We start from the raw sequence: 26,453 nt of genomic DNA on the forward strand, positions 1-26,453 counted from the left end.
CGCAGAGACACCATCCAGGCCATGAGCTGCAGCTTCTCTATGAGATGCTGTGTCAAAGGCTGGTGAGCTAATTGAGCCAGACTCTCACTGCAGGTATCCATCTGTGTGAGAAGCAATTTCAATTAGTGCTTAAGGAGAATATTTTCCTTGTGGTGGTAGATCAAGCACTGCTAGAGGGGCCCAGGGTGGTTATGGGATCACCATTCTCATGGGACACAGTCCTGAGTGATCAAACAGCTTTGTTAAACTCCATAGGAAATGGTCAGCACAGATCCCTCGTTCCTGTTCTGAGATGCCTGTGCGCATACAGCCCCAGCTGCTCTACTGCTGGTGCCGCAGATCTTGGTGCAGCCCCTTGCCCAGGTTCAGGGTTGGGCATTGGAACAGGGTGCCCAGGGTAGTGGTGGAGTCACCATCCCTGGAGGGGTTTAAAAGTCATGTAGCTGTGATGCTTAAGGACATGGTTTAATGTTGGCTTTATGGTTGGAGACTCGATCATTGGAAAGGTCTTTTCCAACTGAAATGATTCTAAATGATTCTATGACAAGGTGACCCGCTGAGTGGATGAGGGAAAAGCTGTGGATGTTGTGTACCTGGATTTCAGTAAAGCCTTTGACACCGTACCCCGCAGATTTCTCCTGGAGAAACTGGCAGCTCAGGGCTTGGACAGGGCTTCCCTGGGTAAAGAACTGCCTGGATGGCTGGGCCCAAAGAGTTGTGGTGAATGGAGTCAGATCCAGTTGGCAGCCGGTCATGAGTGGTGTCTTCACAGTCCAAGCAGGTTCTCCCTCCCTGCAGCAGCAATCCTGGGCCCCTTCTCCTATTTACACTTGGACCTCATCCTGAAACAGAGCAAGGCTGGAGCCTGGTGTCCTCTCCTGTGTCATGTTCAGGCCCTGCAGGGATGTGCACCAGCCCTCCTGGCCTGGTGGCTGAAGGTCTGCGGCACTCACCTTCCTGCCGCTGACATATCCCTTGTCAGCCTGAGGAACTGCTGCAGCATGAGCAGAAACAATATCGCAGCCCACGGGCTGAGCTCTCTGGTACACCGGGGCACTCCTGTGCCAGGGGAAGCCGGAGCAGCCTGCAGCTCCTCAGCGGCACACACCTCCCCCCGCATGCCAGAGGCATGAACCTCTCCCCAGGTGCACAGTGAAACGCTGCCCGTCCCTCGGATCCTGTTCCTGCAGCCCTTCTACCTGGCACACACAGCGGGGAGCACAGCGCTTAAAATTCCCCCGCAGCAGCTGCAGAGCTGACAACGTGCTCCCGCCACCATCACACCCCTGGGCCCAGCATCACCAGTGACGGGTTCTGCCCACCCGCCCCAGCCTGTGCTTTCCAAACCCCCATCAGTGCACCTCCTCCATCGCTCTCATGATTTAGTCCCTTCTCTCCTGCTTTAGCAACTCTAGGCTTCTCTCCTTATTCTTCCCAACCGTTCTATACCCCACCTTATACCGGTCACCAGGTCTGAGCACGCACCTGCCTTCAAATGCCAGCTCATCAGGTGCCGCTGCATCAGGTACTATTTCATGCCATCACGAGGCACTTTTCCAAGAGCACGGCCCTCACGCAGCCGGGCAGCGGGACTGCGAGCTCACCAGCCGCGCAGCGCTGCAGGAAAAGAGGCAGCTCTGCAGGTTTCGCCATTGTTAGTATGAGTGAAATAAGAGCAGCAAACTCCCCTTTCAAAACCAGCAACGCAGAGGTGGAGGAAGAAGGCGTTTGACTTAGAACAACCTGACTTTATTGGTGCAAACATTAGAATTCTAGGTTGACTGGAAATATTCACAAGGACTCGGATGAAGGGGTGCGCACAGCCCCCCGCCCTACTCGCTCCTCCGCAGTGTTCCCATTCTGGAGTTTAGTCTTCGTGGATGTTGAAAAGCTTTGCTACTTCATTAAGATCATCGTGCTCCTCCCCATCTTTGATGATCTAAAAGGAAGGAAGAATGAGTTAAAACCCACATGTACGATGAAGAGGCAGCGCTGCAAGGCCGTACACAGTCACCAGCAGTGGGATGAATTGCTCAGGACCTCTCTGAAGCTCACCAACATGACAAGAGTACTTACTGCAGCCACATCTATACAGGAGTCTGAAACGTAGCGCTATCTGCCTCCAGGAATGGCTGGAGTTAAAACCACCCTTGCTGTCCCTGTTTCTGATGTCTGGGTTTCCCTTTCCAGCTGGGGAGAACAAGTATCTTCAACAAGCAACTGACCTCAACACTGAGAAGAGCCAGTCCCTTCGCACTGATTTAGAGGAGCCAGTCTAAGTGGCTTCAACTTGCAAAACTCTTAGATGAAACCCCGAGGCCAAGGAACCTGAACATACTTGGCGCTCTGATTTAAACAAAGAGCTGCTACGAGAAGGAAGGAAAGGATCTCTCTTTCCTGGGAACAGGAGAAGTAACAGGTTTAAACTGCATCGTGACAGCTTCAGATAGATACCAACGGAACCTCCCAACATTAAGTGGAGTTCATTTGGGGACAGACCGCCTGGGGATAGTGTGGAATCACTCTCGTAGTGACTACTGACCTTCTCCAAAGATGTTAAAAAGGACCTAAGTATAGCTGATCTGACTTTGGAGGATGCAGACAGACTAAGCACCTACTCAAGGCTGCTTCTAACACCAACTTTTTGTTGCTGTGCATCTAGGACGAGAGATGTTTAAGACTTTTAGACACCTGCCCATTAGACAAAGTAGCACAAAAAGAGAACATTTCACGCTGATGCTTTGTCGTTTGTGATTCTTGCCTGGACTTATTACAGGCCTGGAATTTCAGCCATGCAGAGGCAAGGCTTGAAGCATAAACGAGATTCAGGTTGTTTCTGTGAGAATTTTGAACAAACATGCAGGAAAGCACATGGATATCTCCCATAATTCACCCGAGACAGGGCTACCCATGGGTATTGCACAGCCCTGCTCCAGACAGAGCACCTGCATTAGTTTATCCTCATTTTAAACTGGTAGATCGATTTTGCCACAAGAAAACCCCCAATCTAAGCAGCCTCGCTGCTCGGCACTGACCTTCCGAGCAATAGGCATCCTGTTGAAGATGTTCCATAACACGATTCCCACCACAACTTTATCCCTGAGGTAGAAAATTACACCTTTGCCATAATCTTCTCCTTGCTTTGGAACTTGAGGCGTTGGGGAAGAGCTTGAAGAAATGGGAACTTCTGATGCTTCTGCTTCTGTTTCACTCTCTGATCGAATACCTGTCCCTAAAGCAAAGAGAAGAGATGTCAAACATCCAGTGCAGCAAAGCAGCAGCAGCTCTTTGCTGGTGAGAGCAGACTGAAGAGCAGCGTCCTGGAAGAGCCGGAGGTGTTGTTCTTTTAGTTGCATCCAGCGAATGTTTCAATAATTCGAGAATGAAACCATCCTGACATGAAGCACAGCGCTGGCCATTCCCGACTTCCATCACCAAAAGCAAAAGGCAGAACAGCCTGCTTCTTTAAGGCAGCATAGACAAAATAAAGACGCTTGGAACCACAGCAGCTCTTCTGTGCAAAACCTGATCATTTGATTGCTATGGAGGAAATTCAGCCTCCCTGGGAAAAGAAGTTTGAATTTTGGGAAATTAGTTACCCAAGGTCTTCTTGGAACGTTACGTTTGAATCCCATTTCACTATCCAAACCAGCCTCTAAAGCTTGGTGTAGGAAAGCAGCAAACACATTGATGTCTCCTGGAGCTCTGCAGTGAGATGAAACTGTGGCCACTACCCAGTGAGACACAAAACCCTCGTGCACGGAGGCAGCTCCCGAGCACGACTCCAGCCCTACCTGATTGCTCCGTTGCACTTTTCGGCGTGTCTTTTGCTGTTGCTTTAGCAAAAACTCCTACTGTCGGCAAGCTGCTGTCAACAAGGCCAATGGCTTCGTACCCTACATTAGGACCCAGGTCGCTCCTAAGAAGGAAGTGGAAAAAAAAAAAACAACTGTAGCCTTAGTGAGAAAAATACAAGGCGATACCATCCGGCCCCAAACCCTTAATGACGGCGCCGTGTGAAAGAGATCGCGGTACGCAGGCTGAGCGACACGCCTGATTCTCTTCAGTTTTCGGTATGGAACAAGGTGTGAAGACCCAGCAAGTCTGAGGCCATCTGCTTCACAAAAACAGTTCAATGAACAAAAACTTCACGTACTTTAGGCCTGCGCCCCTGAAGGAAGATGGGTGGCTTCTAAGAGCCGCACGTATCTTCACCCTTTAGAAAGCCACACATCTGACATTCAGATGTGATTATCGGGACACTGTTGGCTGCTGCAATGTGGCCAAGGAAATACCAAAAGAAGAAATCGGCATTACCAGAACATGGACTGATGCCAGTAGGGCTTCGCAGCTCCTGTCATGTTTTCCCCAGCGAGTCTCCCGCTCACAACGGCGTGATCATGGTGCTCCACACGCCTCCTGCCTAGTTTGATATCATAGAAGCAAGCAGCATCCCCTGCCTGAAAAACAACCAGTGAGGACTGAACACCGACACCGAAAGCTTAAATTAATGCACAAACAACAAAAGGCATTGTGGACAGCAACGTGGAACGAAGTGGAACTACAAACGGAGTTTTTCTGACAAACGCCAAACACCAGCACTTTACCCCACTCCCCAGACTACACAAATCCCAATTTCTCAGCATTTTTCACTGATCTTTGGAAAAATAAGGCAACATCCGTTATGTTTTTCCTGAGGAATCGAAGTCTCAACTCCCACCAAAAGGACTCTCAGGCAACAGAGCTGCACAACTTGCCAAGAACACAGACTGGACTGTCCACTGCTGCACAAACAGCACTGAAAGCTGGAACCTGAGCACGATCAAGGGAGACTATAAAGCCCTGGGCTGGCAAGTGAAAAATACTGGTGCCCTTGTCATCTTTTCCTCCATTCTACCAGTTGGAGGAAAGGGGGCAGCCAGAAACAAATGCATAATGCACATTAATTCCTGGCTTTGAGGCTGGTGCCATCGTGAGGGTTTTGGCTAATAGAACCTTCTTTTACGACTATAAGTTGTTAGGGAGGGATGGAATCCACCAAGGGGATCTCTGGCAGCAGGCTGGCCAGCTTGCTGAAACAGGCTCTAAAGTGAAGAGCTCGGGCGGCGGTGTCCAAAGTGGTGATGTCCACACCATCACATCCAACCAAGGAACAAGCCAGGCCAACCAGGGCAGCGACAAACCCTCCTCAGCTGCTCCCAGGATGTGAACCAGGCGGTTGCCCACCTCAAGGTGGCTGCGGTGGATCCTTTTCACCCCTCACAGCAAACTCGCACGCTCGATCACTTCACTGAAGTGCCTGTGCATGGAGCACAGGGAATGAACAGGAGGAATTAGAGATCTGTGTGCGGTCACAGGGTCATGGTCTCACTGCAGTTCCAGAGATGTGGTGGGACAGGTGACGTGACTGGGATGCTGTCATTTAAGAAAAACAGGCCAGCGAGGCGAGGTGCAGGAGCTGCACTTGATGTGAGAGAGCAACTGGAATGTATCGAACTGTGCCCCAGGCGGTGAAGAACAGGTTGAGTCCTTACGGGTAAAAGTTATGGGGTGGGCTAACAAGGGTGGCACTGTGGTGGGTGTTTAGTACAGGCCACCTGAGCAGGACAAGGAAGTCGATGAGTCAGACCTTACTGATGCTGATAAATATCTCAAGGGTGGACCAGACTCTTTTCAGTGGTTCCCAACAATAGGATGAGGGACAGCGGGCACAGACTGAAACACAGGAGGTTCTGTCTGAATATGAGAAACATCTTCATCTTGAGGGTAAGAGAACACTGGCCCAGGCTGCCCAGGGGGGTTGTGGAGTCTCCTTCTCTGCAGACATTCCGACCCGCCTGGACACCTTCCTGTGTGACCTGCTCTGGTGACCCTGCTTTAGCAGCTGGGTTGGACTGGATGATCTCCAGAGGTCCCTTCAACGCCAGCCATTCTGGGATCCTCTATGACTGTGTGATCTTTAGGCTACTCCAACTCCTCTTACACAGCATAAATATGCAAGAACTGGCACAGTTGTTACCGCAGCACAAAGCGTGTTGTGGCGCACGGACAGACCCCACGGCTGCCGACAGGAGCTGCACTACAACTGCTCTCATGACTTGCTACGTTTTGCCCCATTCGCCTCAAGGAGGTACACCAGCCCCCAGAACTCCGTGTACTCCGACTGCCTCAGCGTCACCAGCGAACAGAAAACTCTGCAGATACTCACCACCCAGATATTGGAGCGTGCCTGCAGCTCCGCGTTCACCCTGAACCCTCCGAAGTCCGAGTCCACCTCCAGGCCAGCTGACTTGGCCAGTTCCACATTAGGCTCCAGCCCTACTGCAGCCACAATGTGATCAGTCTCCACCTGTTTTGGGATTCATAATTAGCATCCTCATTCCCTCAATGCCGCTGTAAACTTTACCCCCTCCCTGCTTTTCTATTTACCTTTCGGCCATCTTTCAGTTCAATCACCAGCCGCTTGCCACGGACGCAGACAGACTTGACCACAGCATTCGGCATGACGGTAACGCCCTCTGCAAGCAAACATCGCAAATGTCACTGCTTGCTCGGGGTAGAGCAATTTTGGCTGAAGCAGGCAGCTGTGGGGCAAACTGATGCAGGCAGAGCAGGGGCCAAGGAACCAAAGCAGAGTCCACCCAATCTTTGCTGCATGGGCCAGTGCAGCTTTGAGTGAAGCACGAGGACAAAGAAGCCCAGCTACCAAGCCTGAAAGAGCTACCTACGTGACAATCAAAAGTACACGTGTCATATAATGACAAACTCACACCCAAAACAACTCCCCAAGGTTTTCAGGCACATTCATTTACCTATTGCTCCGTCACAGCCAGACCCAGAGGTCCCGCAAGGCAGCTTCCATGAGCAAAACAAAGTAACTCAGACCTGTTATCACCTATCAGGGTTATCAGGCCCTGCAGTCTGCAGCCCCAGCTATATCCCTCCTCCCTCCATCCCCACGCCGCTCACCAATGCACAGGAATAGATTCTGCACTTAATAGAGCAAATGGCAAAAAGGCATCTCACCTCTTACCACCTTTATCAGCTAAACACTGCAGCAGCTGGCCTTACAAAGGTGTGTGTGTAACGCACGGGGCTGCACAACCCTTCTCTCGCAGCGACTCTAGGATGACAGCATTGCGCTGTCACAAGTCCAACTCAGACGAGGAGAACAGGCAGTTATCGTTAAGACAACTTTGGTTCCAGATTACAGGGTAAATATGGCAGCAGGGATCGTCTGTGCAGGAATGGCCAGAGGGATAATCTCACGAGCATCAGCATTCACAGAATCACAGAATCGACTGGGTTGGAAAAGACCTCAGAGATCATCCAGTCCAACCCTTGGTCCAACTCCAGTCCATTGACTAGATCATGGCACTAAGTGCCATGTCCAGTCTCAGTTTAAAAACCTCCAGGGCCGGTGAGTCCAGCATCTCCCTGGGCAGCCATTCCAATGCCTGACCACTCTCTCTGCACAGAATTGCTTTCTAATCTCCAGCCTAAATTTCCCCTGGCAGAGTTTAAGCTCATGCCCCCTTGTCCTATTGCTGATGCCTGGGAGAAGAGCCCAATCCCCACCTGGCTGGAACTGCCCTTCAGGTAGTTCTAGAGAGTGCTGAGCTCACCTCTAAGCCTCCTCTTCTCCAGACTGAACAAGCCCAGCTCCCTCAGCCTCTCCCCATAGGGCTTGTGTTCCAGTCCCTTCACCAGTCGTGTTGCTCTTCTCTGGACCCGCTCCAGCACTTCAATCTCTTTCCTGAACTGAGGGGCCCAGAACTGAACACAATACTCCAGGTGTGGCCTCCCCAATGCAGAGTACAGGGGAAGGATCATTCATATTTGCTTGGCTTTCCCAGAGGAACTGCCAGGAAAGCAGAGACTCACGGCAGCTGCACGCTACCCAGCTTGCTCTGTTCTGTGCCCGTGCTGCATCGCAAGGGAGCCGGTCTTCCTGCGACCCCACCGACAAAACAACCGGGAGCTGTTGCACAAGGCAGAGCTGAACAGCCTGAATGCCACAGCCCTGGCACGCGCGCAGGACAAGCACTGAAGTGCAGCTTCACCTCGTCTGACTTTCTCCGTGGTCCAGTTGCTCAGATATTCAGGCAAGACTTTGCCCATATTGCCGTTCTCTGGAAACAGCTGAATCACCTCCAGGCCTCTGGTTCGTGCTGAAAGGAAAGCAAAGAGCAGGCTCCTTAGCAGCCATGGATAAAGAGCAGCAGTGCAGGCTTCAGAACACAAGCACAGGCTCTCCCTTCCACAAGGAGCTTGACACAAGTCTCCAAAACTGGGAGTTCCAGCTCCCCGCTTTTCCATGGAAGTCACAAAGTGACTGACCAGTGTTTCACACACACCTGCAAACTGCAGGGTAACACACAGCAGACTTCTCATATTTTGGAGAAAACTTCCCTTCTTAGAAAAATGACCATAAAGACGCTACTCAGGAAGCTGCACCACTTGACAGTACAAATCCAGTTGTTCACAACCCCTTGAAAATAACAGTTTGAGGGTGGCTTTCAGCACCGAGAGAGCAAACACAACCTTTTACAGGGTGGAATGACTTTGCACTGGCCTGCAGAGCTTCCTGGGAGCCCAGCTTGCACAAACCTTTGGGGTCAGGGCTGCTGACAGCTAATGAGAGAGACAACGGAAAACCAGGCCAGGCTGTACAGCCAACAAAACACATTAAGGTTATTTCAGGCAAACCACAAGTCTGGGCAAAAAAAATCAGCAACCATGGCATGAAAAAGAAGTTTATCCTGTCGGGCTGCTTATATTGCAGCTGAAGAGCAGCTGCCCGCAGAAGCCCCTTACCTCTTCTCCCCAGAGCACAGGCCAGCTCGCTGCCGAGAAAACCACCACCAATTATTGTGACAGACTTGACTTGTCTTGAAATCTTCTCCAAATTTTTGAAGTCCTCAATCTGAAAGAAGATTTATTCCCATTTCAAATATCCTCAAACAGCAATGGCAGCAGAAGGCGTTTTTCTCCAACTTCTCCCTTTGAAATAAGAGCAACTCTCTCCCCAGCTCAGAAAGGGAAACACATTTCTCCTTCCTCCTGTTCATCTATTGCACACAAAAACTACTCTGGCTTCCTAAAGTTTGTGTGAGCTTTTCCCTGTCCAGGCAATCTCAGATTCCTGCATCTTCTCTCACCTTTCAAGAGACATTACAATGACATTTCTAGGCACACACATACTACAGTACATGCAGCACCACAGCTCATGTCATCCTCCCTTCCCTTCCCTTCCCACAGCTGAGCAGACCAGGCCTCAAGGGAAGTCCAGCACAGAGCAGAAAGTTCCCATTCAGCTTCTTATTCCCAATTAATTCCCTAAACTAGAGTAAGGAGAAGGTTGCAGGCCTGTTCTAAACCCCATGTTTGCAAGAAAGCAGAATATGTATTTTGTCTAACTTTGTCTGTGTTCTGTAAAACATTCCACAAAAGCTTTTCTGTGGCTGTATTCATTATTCCAGTGTTGAGACCAGACCTCTGAGGAAGAATTAAGGTAGCTTTCTGAGTCATTAAGTAACTGCTAGGACACCACCATTAATACAGAGTCACATATAACACGGGCACGGAATTTAAAGGTGTCCAGAACATAGAATCATTGTAGAATCACAGAACTGTTCGGGTTAAGGGCCCTTCCCAGCTCCCCCAGTGCCCCCCCTGCCATGAGCAGGGACATCTTCACCAGCTCAGGTTGCTCAGAGCCCGTCCAGCCTGGCCTGGGATGTCTCCAGGGATGGTTCAGCCACCACCTCTCTGGCCAACCTGGGCCAGGCTCTCACCACCCTCAGTGTACAAAACTCCTCCCTCATGTCCAGCCTGAATCTCCCAAAGTATAAGCCCTTGTCCTATCGCAACAGGTCCTGCTAAAAACTCTGTCCCCATCGTTCTGATCGGCCCCTTTTAAGTCCGGAAAGGTGCACTAAGGTCTCCCCGGAGCTTCTCTTCTGCAGCTGAACACCCCAACTCTCTCAGCCTGTCCCCAGCAGAGCTGTTGCAGCCTCAGATCATTCCCGTGGCTCCTCTGGCCCCTCTCCAGCAGCTCCATGTGTGTCCTGTGCTGGGGACCCAGTGCTGGACCAGCACTGCAGGGGAGCTGATGCACAGCTGCGGCATCCACTTATTCACCAGGGCTGTCAGGCTGGAGCGCTGAGCTGCCTACTCGTGGTCCTGAGGGCACACGCTGCTTGCAGTCCAAACTGACTGGCAGAGTTTACATTTCTCCTGTTTTTAAAACATCTGGAAGGTGCAGCAAAGTCATAGAGGAGGGGAACTAACTAACTAAAATAAAATCACACATTATTACAGCTCCCGGGGCTGAGGCAAGCGGATGAGTGGTCTAGCAGGCTCTATCATCTTTACCTGTCCAAGGAAAGGGAATAAATAGCAAATTCCGACTGAGGGGAGCAGCTGCCAAGGCAAGGCTGTCCTGGCCCCACAGCAGAAGAGTTAAAAAGCTGAAAATAGTGGCAGTGGCTCCGATATTTTCAACCTCCCCCCGGGAGCGGCAGCACCTGCAGGTTACCTTTCGGAACAGCGTCAGCCTCTGTTGTACATCCTTTCCTGCTCTTTCAATGGCAGGGAGGTTCCTTGGGGAACCACCTGAGGACAAGGGGAGAGAGAGAGAGAGAAACTAATGATACCATGGCCATGTCACTGGCAATCCAGACAATGCAAAGCTACCTTTAATGTGGACTGTGCTTTCCAAACTGTTAGTTTGCCCTGTTCCCTGGGTTTTTAACATGGAACACCTTCTGTGTGAGCACTACATGCAGGAATTTTCTTGCCAAATAAATACCACTGAATGAAAAAGCCTGGCACAAGACAAATAACAAAGAGAATAAAAACCAACTTACCAGTGGCAATGAGACATTTGTCATAAGATATCTGGGTACCATCATTGAGTTTCACTGTGTTGCCTCTAACATCCATATGCACAACCTGCAAAATTAAACGAGGAGAGCTCAAGCTTCCACGCTGTGTCAGCCATTCGAGTTAAACAGCACAGATTATTGATGGGAGAAGCAAACTTGGAAGTGACATTCTCCCATCTTTAAGATTAGGAGGGTGGAAGAGAAGAAGGGAGAAGACTGAAGTAGGAACTGAGACAACTTCTTTGGTAGCCATCATAGATCAGGTTGAACTTCCCAAGATCTGAGGCCAAGAAACGGACTCAGGCACCCAGTGTTGTTCAGCAGTAAGAGGAGTCACTGAAACCTTATTTTAGCAACATATAAAAAACTGAGGAAGCAAATCTATTAGAAGCCTCATCATAAACTTCTCTACCTTCCTGCTCCCTCTGTACAATGCTCTTGCTCACGTTATAACCCACTGCTCAGATCGCTCTGCTCTCCTTACCTCCTCCTCTGACTAACACACGGCCTGATTCCCATTCTGTCACACCCGTCCCTAGGCTCTACATATTCTTGTCCCACGCCCAAACTCTAAACTTATCCTTCCCCTTCCTCATCTTCCCTCAGATTGCTGCTACTCCTCAGAGTATGTTCAAACTTCACTCATGTCCTTAAGATTATATATCCTCTTCTCAAACTTGCGCATGTTCTCTCCTCAGCCACTATCTACAGTTGTTTAGTTTCAGTTTAGACCACAGAATCTGCTTGGGGGGAACTGTATGAGGCCAGAACAACAGCCGGTGCTGTACCCACCTTCTTGCCACAGAGAACTGCTACTCCACCGTTCTCTACAAAAGGCAGATCACGAACAGGCACATAGAACGACGGCGGCTGGAAATATATACTGAAAAAAGCTCCATTATCAAACAGGTTCCACTTTCTCTGCGATACCAGCTATTCGGCAATTAGCAGTGATACAAAGACAACTTCATGCATTCACGAGCTCCAGAATTCTTATTTATCTATTTTTAAGAATTAGGGTCTTCACACCACTGAAGTTCAAGGGTTTAGGTCAGTAAGGCTTTATCACAAAAGGCATGAGAATCACATGTGAGCCAGTGTCCCCGCAGCTCTGAACTGTGAAGTGACACCCTCACCTTCACTGTTAACGTATTGCACAGGATTTGTGCCTGTGCCTGTCTGAGGGAATCACAGTAGGATTCAAGAGCTATTAAGTACCGAGCTAACTCTCATGGGTGAAGCAGCATCCCTCTTGACAACTGCCAGCACTGCCACAGCGTTCAGTCTGCTCCGCAGTGCTCGAGTGACTTGTTTGTAACATCCCAGCATCTCTGGGAAGCCACACTCGAGTCCGCAGCCTACATCATGGAGTCTCAGTCAGCTACTGCAGCGCACAGCGCCACGCAGGCCCTGCACGCAGCATGCCATGCTCCGGCCCTTCTCCATCGGCCGAGCGACAATGCACACAGACACATGCACACCCCAGGGCTCCCTTCACAGACACCAACACGGAAATCTGCCCACTCTCCTTCATCCTTGCTACCCGTTAGTGACACGTACCTCCTCTCCTTGCCATTCCACTGTTTGAATCGCAGAGTCTCTGTCACATGTGGATCATCTGAAAACCATAGTTCTTTGGAAAGAGGTGGACGCATATAGGGCAGGGCAGGATCTTCAGACACGATCAGCACCTTCACAGAATCACAGAATGTCAGGGGTTGCAAGGGGCCTGGAAAGCTCATCCAGTGCAATCCCCCCATGGAGCAGGAACACCCAGATGAGGTTACACAGGAAGGTGTCCAGGCGGGTTGGAATGTCTGCACAGAAGGAGACTCCACAACCTCCCTGGGCAGCCTGGGCCAGGCTCTGACACCCTCACCCCAAACAAGTTTCTTCTCAAATTTAAGCAGAACCTCTTGTGTTCCAGTTTGCACCCATTGCCGCTTGTCCTGTCACTGGCTGTCACCGAGAAGAGCCTGGCTCCATCCTCCTGACACTGCCCTTTTCCATATTGATCCCCATGGATGAGTCACCCCTCAGTCTCCTCTTCTCCAAACTAAAGAGCCCCAGCTCCCTCAGCCTTTCCTCACACGGGAGATGCTCCACTCCCTTCAGCATCTTGGTGGCTGCGCTGGACTCTCTCCAGCAGTTCCCTGTCCTGCTGGAACTGAGGGGCCACAGCTGGACACAATATTCCAGGTGCAGGCATTAAAACATATCAGCTGTACCAAATGCCAAAACACACTACAGGGGCTCTGAAGCAAGTACAGTGTTCAGTCATCCACACGGCTCTGCGGCAGAACAGGGCATATCTTACCCGGGCACCAGGGTCACGAGCCCGAATGGATCTGGCAGCAGCAAAAGCAGCAGTTCCTCCACCGATCAGCAGGAAAGGAACGTGGGATGGGACCTCAGGACGAGCTCCCGGAGCTGCAGGTGACAGATTGGACAGCTTACTGCAAATACAGCAAGGGAAACAGCCCAGCCCCAAAGAAGAGTGTGTCAGCAGATGCCTTTCACATACAGATGTCCTTTGGCAAACTGCCCTTCAAATACCTTCTCCCCACTTTCCACCCCAGCGTACTTCCCCCGGACGACGCTGCTGCTTCACTCCAAGCTGCCTCCCTGCGCAAATCGAACTGTCAGATTTCAGCAAAGGGCTTTTTCCAAGCCAGATCTGCACAGCTGAGCTCAATGGCAGTTGCAGAGTTTTGGAACAGGCCAGTAGCACAGCCCTTATTAGATGGGTTGGGCTCTACTTTTCTCCAGTTTAAGATATTAAGAATAAGAATGATCCACATAACAAGCTTGAAATACCGCTCCTTGGACAGCCTGTTAAGAGGTTTCAAGCCTTACTGTGCACAGGTGCCACCTGTCCAGCAGACTCTCAAAGGGTTTCACTTTATAAACTGATCTAAGAACGCCACTTACATTTGCACAGCTGGATGAAGTGGTGGCAAAGTCAAAGACCCACAAAGTTCATTTCCAGCATTCAATACACAATTTCAGAAGCTTCATGTCAGATCAAGACAGTCTCTGGACAGTAGAATCAGGAGAGCAAAACCACGCTTGGCCAGACAAGGCCCTAGAGATCCAACGTTCAGGTTTTACAGAAAGCGACAGTTTGCTGAGCTAGCACACAGCCAAAAGATGATTCAAAACATCAGGAGAAGAGATATGGCCTACGTGTAATTCAAATCAAAAAACAATTTTCAAAATCATTTGGAAAAGACGAACTGCAAAGTGTTTGATCCACCTGCATGTCGCCTTTAAGAACAAAAATCAACTTGTGAGCAAGACCAAAACTCTGCAGTGGCCATTCAGTGAACAGCTTATAAGAAAGTAAAGTTCCCTAAAATGCCCAAGCATATTTTTCTGTAATTGTGTTCTGAAAGGAGACCAATGTTTGACTTCCTAGCAGAACGCATTTCCTGCCACATGCAGGTCCTGTTTCTAAGCAACATGCAGTTAAACTGTATGCAGGAACAAAGCAGTCAGTTAAACGTTACCATCAAGACTCACCTGCTGCGCCCTGAGGAGCAGCATCTGTATCTGAAAGAGAAGATATAGTCTGGTGAAGCACAGGCTATCAGGCTATCACCAGAGCCCCTGCGCTGGGCACTGGGGAGGCCAAACCTCGAATCCTGGGCTTGGTTTTGGGCCCCTCACAACAAGCAAGCCCTTGAGGTGCTGGAGCGAGTTGAGAGAAGGGAACAGAGCTGGTGAGGGGCTGTAGCACAAGTGTGATGGGAGCGGCTGAGGGAGCTGGGGGGTTCAGCTGGAGAACAGGAGCTGAGGGGAGACCTTCTGATCTCTGAACTGCCTGAAAGGAGCTTGGAGCCAGGGGGGTCGGGCTCTGCTCCCCAGGAACAAGCGCCAGGAGCAGAGGAAACGGCCTCAAGTTGCGCCAGGGGAGGGTGAGGTTGGATCTGGGGAACAATTTCTTCCCCAAAGGGCTGTGGGGCATTGGAACAGGCTGCCCAGGGCAGTGCTGGAGTCACCATCCCTGGAGGGTTTAAAAGACACGTAGATGAGGTTCTCAGGGACATGGCTTAGCGGTGGACTTGGCGGGGTTGGGTTAATGGTTGGACTTGATGATCTTAAACATCATTTCCAACCAAAATGATTCTGTGATTCTATGACACTGCAGTTCAGGGCTGACTCAAGGAGAGCAAAGGGTTAACAGGCTCTCCATTACAAAGGGACAGCGTCTCCAGAAACGCACACTTACCAAGACCTCTGCTTCAGCACTTAGGCTCTCACACTCTGTCCTCCAGCCTCAACCCTGACAATCATGTTTTATCCTCTCCCTCAAACCACAGCAATCAGTTTTCTGTCCTGTCTGCAGGATATTTTCTGTTGGATTCCTAGTAAAGTGAGCTAACACACCCTACCTTCTACGACCTAAAGCCACTGTTATTACAAAATATACCATCCTTTGGCTCACTCGTTCAGACACTGCAGTTTGAGATCTAATAAATTAAGAGACTTTCAATGCCAGAGGTGGTCCACCCACGCTCCACATACAGCCTGCAAAGCATCATCAAGAGCCTCACTAATTGCCCCAATTCCTCCCTCTATATGTGGCCCAAACATCTCGCGTGCCCAGCCTGCTACGCGCGGGACAACGATGTGGCAGGTACAGAGGATCCTGTGCTGGCAGATCGTGTTATCTCGCTGGAATCACGGTGTCTCTGCCAAAAGCAGGGCTGACTCTTTGTTTTTAGAGGTCTCAATTAGCAGCTTATGAAACACAGACCCAAACCTAGAACTAGCAGACGAGTACCCACCGGAATGAGGTGATTCATCTCCTGGAGACCGCCCAGTTATTGATGAGACGCGGCTGGTGAATCGCTCTTTGTTTTCTCTCAATGTTTTGTATACCTGGAGAGAGACAAGGAGATATTTACCTTGTGTATCTTACAGCATCAAGGCACCACTCTGCTTCTACCCCCTGACAGGCTTTTGTCTACCCTGCTTGCTCAGAAAAGCCTCCGCTTTCAGTTAAAGCACATGGACCAAAATACACCTCACTGAAAAAAATGCCCGTAAAGGTATGAATACGTAGCTACAAGAGGAATGCACTCAGAAACCATTCTGCTCTACATAGGATGTGATGAATCTCAGTTGTCTGGTTGCTTTCCATAATCAATCAAACTGTCTGCAGGTGTTTGGCCTTTGGGCTACAGACCTGTTTCAAGAGGAACCAGACACAACAAAGGAAATGCAGTCAAGAGAACTCAAGGCTATTTGCAAGCTAGACCATGGCACAGGGCACAACACAAGCCTGCAGAAAAAGAATAGAAATTGAAAGCAAAAAGCAGCTTCCAGCTGCAGAGAACAGGCAAACAGCCTTACTGGCTTTCTGCAGGCCAGGCGTGCCGGCGCTGGCGCTGGCAGCGGTAACGTCACCCACCTCAGCAGCGCCTCAGCCAGAGCCTGGTTGCTCAGGTACAGCCGGCGTCTGAGCGCCCACCTCCCGCTTACTTGGGTGTGAAACTCAGGTATAGTACAGGTATAGCCTGCATGTCCCGGGGACACAATTTAGCGGTACAAACGAGGAGGGAACACCTTTTAAGACATCATATTAACTTCCAAGAAAAATGGGTGATGCAGAGGAGCAAAAAACATTGAGACTGCTGGAAGCAGGCCATGGTATGAGGTTTGTCTCCTCAGTTAACATAGAAGGAAGCAAACAATTTCCTTAAGCAAAACCTAGCCTTGGTAATAACCCATCTCACACATGCATGACATTAACTTTCCTTTTGTGTTATTTATAAAAGAGGAAAAAACCTATCGGGACAGTCTGAAGCACAACTGTCTATCCAATTATTGTATTTCAAATTATGAAAGAATACTAAAACTGGAACATTTCCAGTAAGAAGCAGAAGCTTCCCAAATGTCATGGCATGACGGGTAACGCTGCAGCTGACGGCAAAGCACTTACTGTTAGCTGAGTGCTACGACAATCAAACTCTCTTTGAGCAGAAGTTAATGCCTTTGGGGAACTGAAACCTCTTTTACTCCCAAGCCATTCTGCATTTTGCCCATGTCCACAGTTAGGTGTTTTGTAGCATAGTAAATAGTCTCAAACAATTTAGGAATGTAACACCAGGCATGAAAAAGAGCACAGGCAGACAAAAGCTTATCTAGGGAACTGAAGCAGCATCAAAAATATCAGAAAACAAGAACTCTTCAGCGCTGAAAAGAATGGAGATATTTTGAAAGCCTTTTGCTTAAACATATAAAAGTCATGGTTAACAAAACTCCCTCTGCTTTGCAAGCAGAACCATGAAGTGTTTAAGTGAGCCTGCAGGGCAGCATACAGCAAATGAAATCTGATCCCTTAGAGGAAAATTACTATTGTATACATGCAAAATATCAAATCAGGTCTTCAGGGAAATTGTTTCCAAAGGGACAATGCCAAGCTCTTTCTAGTCAGGAACACAGCTGTGTGTGCTGCCCCATAACACAGGGATATTCCTTCTCTGAAGAAATCACAAAGTTAGCCAAACTTCTTTCCTCTAGCATACTTATGCTTAGCTGATTATTTCCCTATTTTGTATGCCAACATTACCGATGTCAAAATAGATATGTTAATTATTTTGTGCCTCCCTGATGGTTACAAATGGAAGATGGCCAGTTTTGGTTTGAGATTTATTTAACGTGGAAAAGTTAAACCTAAGGCAGTTTTTCCCACTTTGAACTCCGCTGTTTGAGACTATCAAATCTGTAAACTTCAATTATTTTACAACATCCCTTGAAATTAAGTATCTGAGGGCGCACCAAGACGGTTTAGTTAACATATAGAAAGATACCCTCCCTCCACCCGCTCACCAAATCACAACACATTTATTTAAGCGTCTTACATAAGCTCCTGTCCCAGTGACTGTTCCTCCTACAATTAAGTATAAGAATAGGTTGCTGCCAGCTTTGCCAGGAACACCTGAAGACGTCAGGGATCTAGAAGGGCATCTGAGATGGTGACATTGCAAAACTGCAGGTGAAGACAGGCAACGAAAGAGAAGAAAGGGAAAGAACTGCATATTAAGGAGGACTCTTGATTAAACAGATCTTGGGAAAAGTAGGATGTGCTCTATAATTTCAGTTACCTTGTTTGTCAAAAAAAGCACAGCAAGGCACAGTAAAGAATATCTAGTGGGAACAGGAAAAAGACGATGTAAACTTAAGGCCCATCCACTCCCAGGTAATGCTGCTGCTCTTCTGGGAAGGTGATTTACTCTCTACGTTGGGCTGAAAAGCTTTATTCATTTGAATCTTTTGGGTACGACAAAGATGTATGCTCACCCATTTTAGGATGATTTGGTGTACTTACACAGGCTAAACACCGATGCTCTGAATTGAGATGGGGCAAAGAATGGCTTATTTTGGTATGAAAAGCGTATGCCATCCAACTCTCCCTGAATTATATGCTGCTATCACATACAAGACACCAGACAGAGCTGTAGTTGGTCACGGTATTTATAAAAAGAGTGCCTTTGTAGCTAAAGAAACCTAAAAGGTAACTGAAATCACAGTATTAAACAAACAAACATCATAAGAAGTTAATTTCCAGCCAGCTCAGTTAGCTCCCCTTGAAGTTTTCTGAAGGAGGAAACAGCTACAGAGATAAAAAGCTAAGTAAAATTAGCTGAAATACACAAAACGCTTGACAGGAGAGATGGATTGCAGCTTCTTTTCATGAACTACCTTTCTACTTACATAGGCACCCGCTCCTAACGTTGATAAGCCCACAATAAGGACAAAAATAGAACTATCGCCTTTGCCCCCGGGCACACCAGAGCCAGCCACTTGTCTGCTCATCTGCAGTTCTATGGGAACATTCCAGCGCTGCAACAAGTTGCCTAAGGAATACAATTTATTAGAGAAAAATGCAAAAAAGACTGTCAACACACAGTTATGTTTTGAAATTTAGAGAGCAAGTAATTTCTGAACCAAGTAAACAAGCTACTTGTTTGCAACGCCCAGTACCACATCTGAGCGACTGTAGTGAATTCTTCTCTGCCGCGAACAAACGGCTCCAGGCGGTTGTGGATACCAAAACCATGTGTGAGATCAAAGAGTAACTGCACAAATTCCTAGCAGGAGCAGCTACTAGGAAGCTAAAAAGGCACTTTCCAGCTGAAGGAGCCTTCTGTCGCTGGGAGAGCACCGTGGAGATGCTCATGTACTGCGGGTCTGCTGTTCTTCAAGCCGTAGGTGTGGTCATACCTGCAAAAAGTCCCTTCACCAACACCGCTTATTCCACTGAGGTAAACCACCAGCAGAAAGGAGCTTCTGCTGACAGAAAGGAGTAGCGAGGTTTGCCAATCCAGATAAGGCATCTACCAGCTGGCAAGTCAAATAGTGCAGTGGCTGAAGGGCTAGAGAACAATTTGTTTCACTATAGTTTAACTACATCTGTCCCAGGTAGCTCTCCAAACAGAGCAATCGGGCTGATCGCTCCAAGCGCTGTGTTTGTAACACAGGCGGTAAGTGCTGGGGCTTTTCTGGAGAATGTTTTCCCACCTGATGCGGAAAACTCCTTCTACCTCCTGTGATACTCAGGTGCCACGCCAACCGCTACAGCCCTTCGCTCGCGCTGCCTACATGCACATGTTTATGCTGCAAACCCCCAGCAAAGTCACAAGCATCCAAATGGAGCCAAACAGCTCCTACTTCAGCGGCAAAAGCGTTTTGATCCAATCACCTCCTAACTCACAGGATCCCAGAATGTCAGGGGTTGAAGGGACCTGGAAAGCTCATCCAGGTCAATCCCCCCATGGAGCAGGAACACCCAGATGAGGTTACACAGGAAGGTGTCCAGGCGGGTTGCAATGTCTGCACAGAAGGAGACTCCACAACCTCCCTGGGCAGCCTGGGCCAGGCTCTGACACCCTCACCCCAAACAAGTTTCTTCTCCTCTTTCAGTGGAACCTCCTGTGTTCCAGTTTGTACCCATTGCCCCTTGTCCTGTCCCTGGTTGTCACCCAGAAGAGCCTGGCTCCATCCTCCTGACACTCCCCCTTTCCATATTGATCCCCAGGAATGAGTCCCCCCTCAGTCTCCTCTTGTCCAGCTCCAGAGCCCCAGCTCCCTCAGCCTTTCCTCCCACGGGAGATGCTCCACTCCCTTCAGCATCTTGGTGGCTGCGCTGGACTCTCTCCAGCAGTTCCCTGTCCTGCTGGAACTGAGGGGCCACAACTGGACACAATATTCCAGGTGTGGTCTCCCCAGGGCAGAGCAGAGGGGCAGCAGAACCTCTCTCGAGCGCCCAAGGGGTGCGGGCACCCCCTGCCCGGTACCGGCAGCACAGAGCCGGGGGCAGCTCCGCCAAACCGCGGGGCCCGACCGCGACCTGCCCACCCGGGCACACAGGCCCGGCGCGGCGGGAAGGGGCGCCCCGCCCCGCGTGTGCGGGAAAGCCAGCGGCAGCATCCCGCCCGCCGCCCCACGCCAGACCCCGCACCCGGGCCTACCGCACCGGCAGAGACCCGCCGGGCCGCCCTGCCGGGGGACAGCGGCCCCGGCCCCGACTGACCTGCGGCGGCGCGGCCCCGAGCCGCGGGGCTGAGGGGCCGCAGGGCGCGCGCCAGCCCCCCCGCGGCGGCGGCGGCCACGCGGCAGCGGAACATGTCCCCGTGCGTCCCAGGCCGCCTCCCGCCGCTCCCGGCCCCGCCGGCCCGACCCCGCCGCCCGCACGGCGCATGCGCCACCGCTCCGCTTCCCCCCATCCATTGGCCGCCGCCGCCGCACCTCCCCCGACCCTTCCGGGCGGCCCCTCTGTCCCGCCGTCTCTGTGGTGGCTCCGCCATGTTGCGGCCGCCCCTCCGCCTCCCGCCCCGCCGCGCTGCCGCCACCGCCGCCGGGCCCGGCCGCCGCCTCCTGCTCTCCACGCCCATCTTCTACGCGAACGGGCCGCCGCACATCGGCCACCTGTACTCCGCTCTGCTGGCCGACGCGCTGCACCGCTACCGCGGCCTGTGCGGCGCCGGCCCGGGCCGCCTCTCCACAGGTGAGCGCGGGCGCCGCGCTCCCCCCGCCCCCCGGGCCCCCCGGCCCGGCCCAGGTGTCCCTGGGGACGCGGCCCCACGGCCTCTCTGCCGTTTCAGGGACGGACGAGCACGGGCTGAAGATCCAGCAGGCCGCGGCCGCCGCGGGAACGTCGCCCCCGGAGCTGTGCGAGCGCGTCTCGGCGCTGTTCCGCCAGGCGCTGGCCCGGGCCGCCGTCTCCTTCACCGACTTCACCCGCACCAGCGCGCCCGCGCACCAGCGCGCCGTGCGGCACTTCTGGGGCGCCCTGCGGGACGGCGGCGCTCTCTACAAGGGCGCGTACGAGGGCTGGTACTGCACGGCCGAGGAGACCTTCCTGCCCCCCGGGCAGCTCGCCGAGCGCAGGGACGCCCGGGGACAGCCCTGCAAGGTGTCTCTGGAGACCGGCCACCAGGTAACGGCACCCGCGACGGCCGGGGCGAGGGCGGCCGCTCCCGTGGGAGCACCGCATGCTCCTCTGCTGCTCCAGCCTGGCTAAATTTGGGGGTGTTTAATGCTTCCTTTTGTAATTCACGTCGGCCAAGGCTTGCCTGTATTCCATAGGTCTCTTCTGCGTTCATAGCAATGTGTGACTACACAAGGGAGAGCTGCCAGATCCTCAAATGGGAGACGCAAATTCACAGAATCCCAGAATGTCAGGGGTTGGAAGGGACCTGGAAAGCTCATCCAGTGCAATCCCCCCATGGAGCAGGAACACCCAGATGAGGTTACACAGGAAGGTGTCCAGGCGGGTTGGAATGTCTGCACAGAAGGAGACTCCACAACCTCCCTGGGCAGCCTGGGCCAGGCTCTGCCACCCTCACCGGGAACAAGTTTCTTCTCCTCTTTCAGTGGAACCTCCTGTGTTCCAGTTTGCACCCATTGCCCCTTGTCCTGTCACTGGTTGTCACCCAGAAGAGCCTGGCGCCATCCTCCTGACACTCCCCCTTTCCGTATTGATCACCATTAATGAGGGCCCAGTACTGACCCTTGAGGGACTCCACTAGAGTGCCACGGGAAGGATTCAGCTGCTATTGGGTTCCATGGGCCGTTGGCCTGGAAACAGTGTTTTAAAGCGCTAATGAAAGGATTTAGCTGTGCAGAGGGATAAAGGTGTTTATAACTGAGGTTTGCAGACTTTCAGACCTGTTTTGTGAGGCAGTTCAGTTTGGCCTCCGGACACTTTTCATCAGTCTTGTTACATGGGTTTTGGCCCTGCCTAAAACACTAACATCTGCCTGTGGTTTGGTCCGATGACTGAGCAGCCAGGAGTGCGGTACCTGACCGAGCGTCTCTGCCACTCTGCTTTCTGCGAGGTGTCAGGAGTTCCATGATTTAAAGCAGGGCCTCCAGATAATGGTGCTTCAGAGCTACGCAGAGGTTATTCCCCTGTGACACTTGGGCAAGGCTGGGGCATAGGAGTGTTGGTTCACACAGAAAAGGGTATGTATGTTGGCAAATAGTATCTCTTGGTGAAGTACCTAATGTACTTGGGGAACAGATGAATTTTCCAGGCAGATTAATGATTCTTTAGGTCTAGAATAGAGTCAGCAGGATTCAAAGTCAAATATACCCTGAGAACAATTACTTGCCTTAGCTGCATATCAGACTCTCCAAGAGAAACAGTAATGTTCCTGGTGCAGAGAAGATTTTGCCAGGTGGTGGAAAGACATGGTAGGTGTTTGTCTCCAAACAGAGACAATTGGGTAGTTCATTGCTTGAGGATTTTGTGGAGGAAAAGGGAGAGTTTACAACATGCCATAAAACCCATGCTTCTGATGAATCTTTGCTTTGGTATCCGGTAGAGCCTGGGGGTGAAAATGTGTAGCTCATCTTTAAATGTTGTTCTTCAAGTCTTCCTTTAACACTGAGAGATCAGGGTCTGTTCTGTAGGAAACAATCCTCGTCCTTCACTCTGTTACTGTGCTTTTGTGTCATTTATTGCGCAGAACAGCTGGAGGGGATGCTCACAGCGTGGTCAGGGTATGGAGCACCGGCCTGCAGGAGTGGAGGGAGCTGGGCCACTTCAGTTTGGCAAAGAGGAGGTGGAGGGACCAGTTCATAGCAGCTGTGCTGTTCTGTACTCGCTGGGAGGGGGGCTGCGTTTGTTGAAGAATTGCATTCATCGCTCGGGTCCAGCAGGGAGACTGTGCATGTGGGGCTGCAGGGATTCTCTCTGCTGAGGAAATTGGCTCGAGTGGGGAACCCCCTGTCCAGGAAAAGCCCTGGGGGGGTTTCTAAACAACCTGAGCAGGAGCCAATGTGCACTGGCACCAAAGGCAGCCAACGGGATTACCCTGGGTTTTACAAAGAGGAGCAGTGATCTCCCTCTACTCAGCACTCCAATGACCACATCTAGGTACCGCATCCAGTTTTCTGTCCCCCAAAACAGGAAACACAATTCAGAAACTGGAAGAAGTTCAGTGGAGGGCCACCAGGAGGGTTAGGGTGCTGAGCACTTGTCATTTGAGGAAAGGCTGAGGGAGCTGGCTTCTTCAGCTCTATGGGAGGTGGGATTTTGGAAGAGCCTAGTGGCAGGAGCTCTACAGTAGCTACAAAGAGATCATCAAGACAGTGGAGCCAGGTTCTTCTAATGGTATGGGGCAGGAAGGTGAGAGAATGAGTGTAAGTTGAAACAAGAGAGGTTCAGACTGGATTTAAAGAGAAACTTTGGCCATGAGGGCAGGCAAGCAGCAGAACAGGCTGCCTGGGGAGGTTCTGCAGTCGCCATCCTCAGAGGTTTTCAAGCCCCAAGTAACCTGTTCTAACCCTGTAGGTGACCCTGCGGTGAGCGTGAGGCTGGACTAGAGGCTTCCCGAGCTGTCCTGTGCTCCTGAGGTCAGGGCTGTCGGAAGATGGGGAGAGATGGCGTGCAGACTTCTCTGCAGGGCACATATTCCAGTCCCTGTTCACGGGCAAGCCTTGAACAAAGACTCCGGTTTTGCAGGTTGTTATAATTGCTCTGCCCTTTATCAACCTCTCTGTGTGCTCCGGGCTCTAACTTACCAGTTCTCAGGAGACGGCCCATTTCTAATCTCTTCTCCCGCTGAACTGCTTTCTGCTCACCTTTTCTGCGGGCGGCTGGTTGGTGGGGAGCTCAGCTCTGAGCAGATGATGTCAGATGGGCTCTTCAGAGCCAAACACCAGACTTGGTCAGCGTTTCAGAAGAAACACTTGCAGGTCCCGCTTTGAGATGGCCTTTGTGTCCTGAGTTGCTACCAAAAGGATCACTGGATCGTGTAAAAGGGAATATTGGATGGAGGACACGGCATAAGCTCTGTGTGAAGCATCACCCTGGGCAGCTGAGAGCTGATACCCAGAAACTGGAAAAGATTATAGGAAAACATCAAGAATTCAAGGGGTGAGAGGCAACCAAAACATTTTTGTGTAACTTGTTTATGATTTGCGTAGGGAAGAATATTTCTCTTGAGGTGATAAATTCAACTACATCATAAAGCAGTTTCATAGCACTGGGATTAGTTACCCCTTGGGCTCTGTCAGCTTGAGGTGTGGTGGGCTCTTCACTGTTTGTACTGAGACCAAAGCACTTTCTGTCTGAGTCAGAAGTTGTTGGGTTCAGTGCTAGAAATGGAAACTCTCCTGTGTAATGCCAAAGCCTGACATTTCTTATCTTAGAGCTTTATTTAGCTTTAAAAGTAGGAATTCTTGACCTAGACATAGATCTCTTTGAGTGCCCTTATGCAGCTCACTCATACTATATCTACCCACAAAGTTTTCATTGTTTTAGCTAAATGTGTCATTTAATGAATTTAAAGGTGTGGGAGAAGTGCTGTCAGTACTTAAACATGATTATTGGCTAAGAAAGTTAGAGCCTAAGATGCCCTAATGCTTAGATTGGGGAAAAAGAGGGACATAGTGCCTAGGAGAAAAGCAGAGGCACCCATCAGGATTATTAGCATTGAATTAACAATCTCATTCTGTCTTTTCTGGATTTTCTACTATTATTGCAATACTATGTGTTCTCTTCTCCATAATTCTTGCCTGATGACATGTAAATCTGGCTGGTGGGAAGGTAGTTCCTTCCCTGGGGGCATGAGCATCTTGAAAAGCAGCATGCGGAGCCATCCCGAGTGCCCGTGTCCTTACATGTTGTGTGGGGGAACCTGGAGAGGAGCCTCTTACTAGTCATAGAAAGACACGGGGGGCTCCCCATGTAGTGGGGAGCACACTGGACACAGAGGGAGTGTGCAACGAACGCCGCGCTGTGACAATGCTGTGTGCAAATCGCAAAACCGTTTGCAGACCGTTTGGGCTGTAATTATTTTCTCTCCTGCCTCCTCAGGTGCACTGGACCAAAGAGGAGAATTACATGTTCAGGCTCTCAGCCTTCCGGGACCCGTTGTGGAAGTGGCTCCGGAACAACCCCCGTGCCATTGCCCCTGACCCTTTCTACCAGCACGTGCTCCGCTGGCTGGAAGAGGACTTGCCGGACTTGTCGGTGTCTCGTGAGCGAAGCCGGCTGCACTGGGGGATCCCTGTCCCCGGTGACTCCACACAAACTGTTTACGTTTGGGTCGATGCCTTGGTGAACTATCTGAGCGTGCTGGGCTACCCGGAGACGCACGGCGAGTGGTGGCCTGCGGCACATCATGTTGTGGGCAAGGACATCCTCAAGTTTCATGCTGTGTACTGGCCTGCGCTGCTGATGGCAGCAGGGCTGGCCCCCCCCGAGCGGATCTTTGTGCACTCCCACTGGACTGTCCGTGGGCAGAAGATGTCCAAAAGCCTGGGCAACGTGATTGACCCCTTTGCTTGCTTTGGACAGTACACAGTAGATGGATTTCGGTACTTCTTGCTAAGGCAGGGGGTACCTGAGCGGGATTGTGACTATTATGACGAGAAGGTTGTGAAGCTTGTGAATTCGGAACTGGCAGATGCGCTCGGAGGGCTTCTGAATCGGTCAACAGCCCTCAGCATCAACCCCAGCAACACTTACCCGTGTTTCTCAGAGTCCTGTTTTCCAAAGATCTTGGATTCCGGGCAGACAGAAGGCATGGGTAGAGTCTCTGCCGAAGACTACGAGTTTGTGGCATCTGTGGCTTCTCTGCCTCTGCAAGTGGCTGGTTATTTTGAAGGTTTCCAGATCTACAAGGCTTTAGAATGCATTGCCGTGTGTGTAAGGCAGACCAACAGTTTCTTCCAGAGACACAGGCCTTGGAAACTCAACCGAAAAGACCCTGCAGAGCAGCTCTGGCTTGACACCATCATCCACGTTACGCTGGAATGCCTGCGTGTCTACGGGACTCTCCTGCAGCCCGTGATCCCACACACTGCGGACAAGTTGCTTTCCAGACTGGCTGTTGAGCCAGAAGAGAGGGGTCTCTCCAGTTTGACATTTCTGCCACGCTACAATGGGCAGCCGTGTCCCTTCGAAGGGAGACAGCTCGGCCCTGACACCGGCGTCTTATTTCACAGACTAGAGAAGCCAGGACAGCATCAGACAGAAACCAAGAAGCTCTAGTCTCTGACAAATGGCTTCTGTAAATAAAAGCCTCCGGGAACTCCTGGAAA

At 50.9% G+C, this 26,453-nt stretch overlaps 2 protein-coding genes across 4 annotated transcripts; one reads left to right on the top strand and one right to left on the bottom strand.

Moving 5' to 3' along the window:
* Window positions 1-1,727: 1,727 nt before the first annotated feature.
* On the bottom strand, window positions 1,728-20,953 carry AIFM1 (apoptosis inducing factor mitochondria associated 1). Of its 3 annotated transcripts, none has more exons than XM_082061649.1 (17): window positions 20,826-20,953; window positions 18,612-18,754; window positions 15,680-15,773; window positions 14,412-14,441; window positions 13,207-13,319; window positions 12,450-12,580; window positions 11,682-11,772; window positions 10,872-10,956; window positions 10,541-10,617; window positions 8,818-8,926; window positions 8,064-8,171; window positions 6,430-6,518; window positions 6,209-6,349; window positions 4,318-4,460; window positions 3,795-3,919; window positions 3,036-3,232; window positions 1,728-1,939 (listed from the first exon to the last, which is right to left on the bottom strand). In XM_082061649.1, exons 2-17 carry the CDS (start codon window positions 18,711-18,713, stop codon window positions 1,868-1,870), a joined length of 1,707 nt encoding a protein of 568 aa, XP_081917775.1. In that variant the 5' UTR covers window positions 18,714-18,754; window positions 20,826-20,953; the 3' UTR covers window positions 1,728-1,867. The 3 variants fall into 3 exon arrangements, with proteins under 3 accessions (XP_081917775.1, XP_081917774.1, XP_081917773.1); XM_082061648.1 differs by lacking the exons at window positions 18,612-18,754; window positions 20,826-20,953 and adding exons at window positions 17,759-17,886; window positions 20,431-20,590; XM_082061647.1 differs by lacking the exon at window positions 20,826-20,953 and adding an exon at window positions 20,431-20,590.
* On the top strand, window positions 20,684-26,453 carry MARS2 (methionyl-tRNA synthetase 2, mitochondrial). The gene is made up of 3 exons (XM_082061651.1): window positions 20,684-20,904; window positions 21,002-21,336; window positions 25,225-26,453. The coding sequence occupies exons 1-3, from the start codon at window positions 20,703-20,705 to the stop codon at window positions 26,401-26,403; spliced, it is 1,716 nt and encodes a 571-aa protein (XP_081917777.1). The 5' UTR covers window positions 20,684-20,702; the 3' UTR covers window positions 26,404-26,453.

This window comes from Streptopelia decaocto (assembly GCF_964273445.1).
Source record: "Streptopelia decaocto genome assembly, chromosome: 10".
NCBI classification, from domain to species: Eukaryota; Metazoa; Chordata; class Aves; order Columbiformes; family Columbidae; genus Streptopelia; species Streptopelia decaocto.

What these genes read in the sequence shown, in the direction of transcription:
- MARS2 (XM_082061651.1), top strand. Translation starts at nt 20,703, where the DNA reads ATGTTGCGGCCGCCCCTCCGCCTCCCGCCCCGCCGCGCTGCCGCCACC. An exon ending in CCCGGGCCGCCTCTCCACAG is followed by an intron (nt 20,905 to 21,001) that starts GTGAGCGCGGGC and finishes CTGCCGTTTCAG; the next exon opens with GGACGGACGAGCACGGGCTG. An exon ending in CTCTGGAGACCGGCCACCAG is followed by an intron (nt 21,337 to 25,224) that starts GTAACGGCACCC and finishes CTGCCTCCTCAG; the next exon opens with GTGCACTGGACCAAAGAGGA.
- AIFM1 (XM_082061647.1), bottom strand. Translation starts at nt 20,524, where the DNA reads ATGTTCCGCTGCCGCGTGGCCGCCGCCGCCGCGGGGGGGCTGGCGCGC. An exon ending in CACGGAGAAAGTCAGACGAG is followed by an intron (nt 6,519 to 8,063) that starts GTGAAGCTGCAC and finishes GTTTGCTTGCAG; the next exon opens with AGGGCGTTACCGTCATGCCG. An exon ending in AAGTGCAACGGAGCAATCAG is followed by an intron (nt 3,233 to 3,794) that starts GTAGGGCTGGAG and finishes TCTTTGCTTTAG; the next exon opens with GGACAGGTATTCGATCAGAG.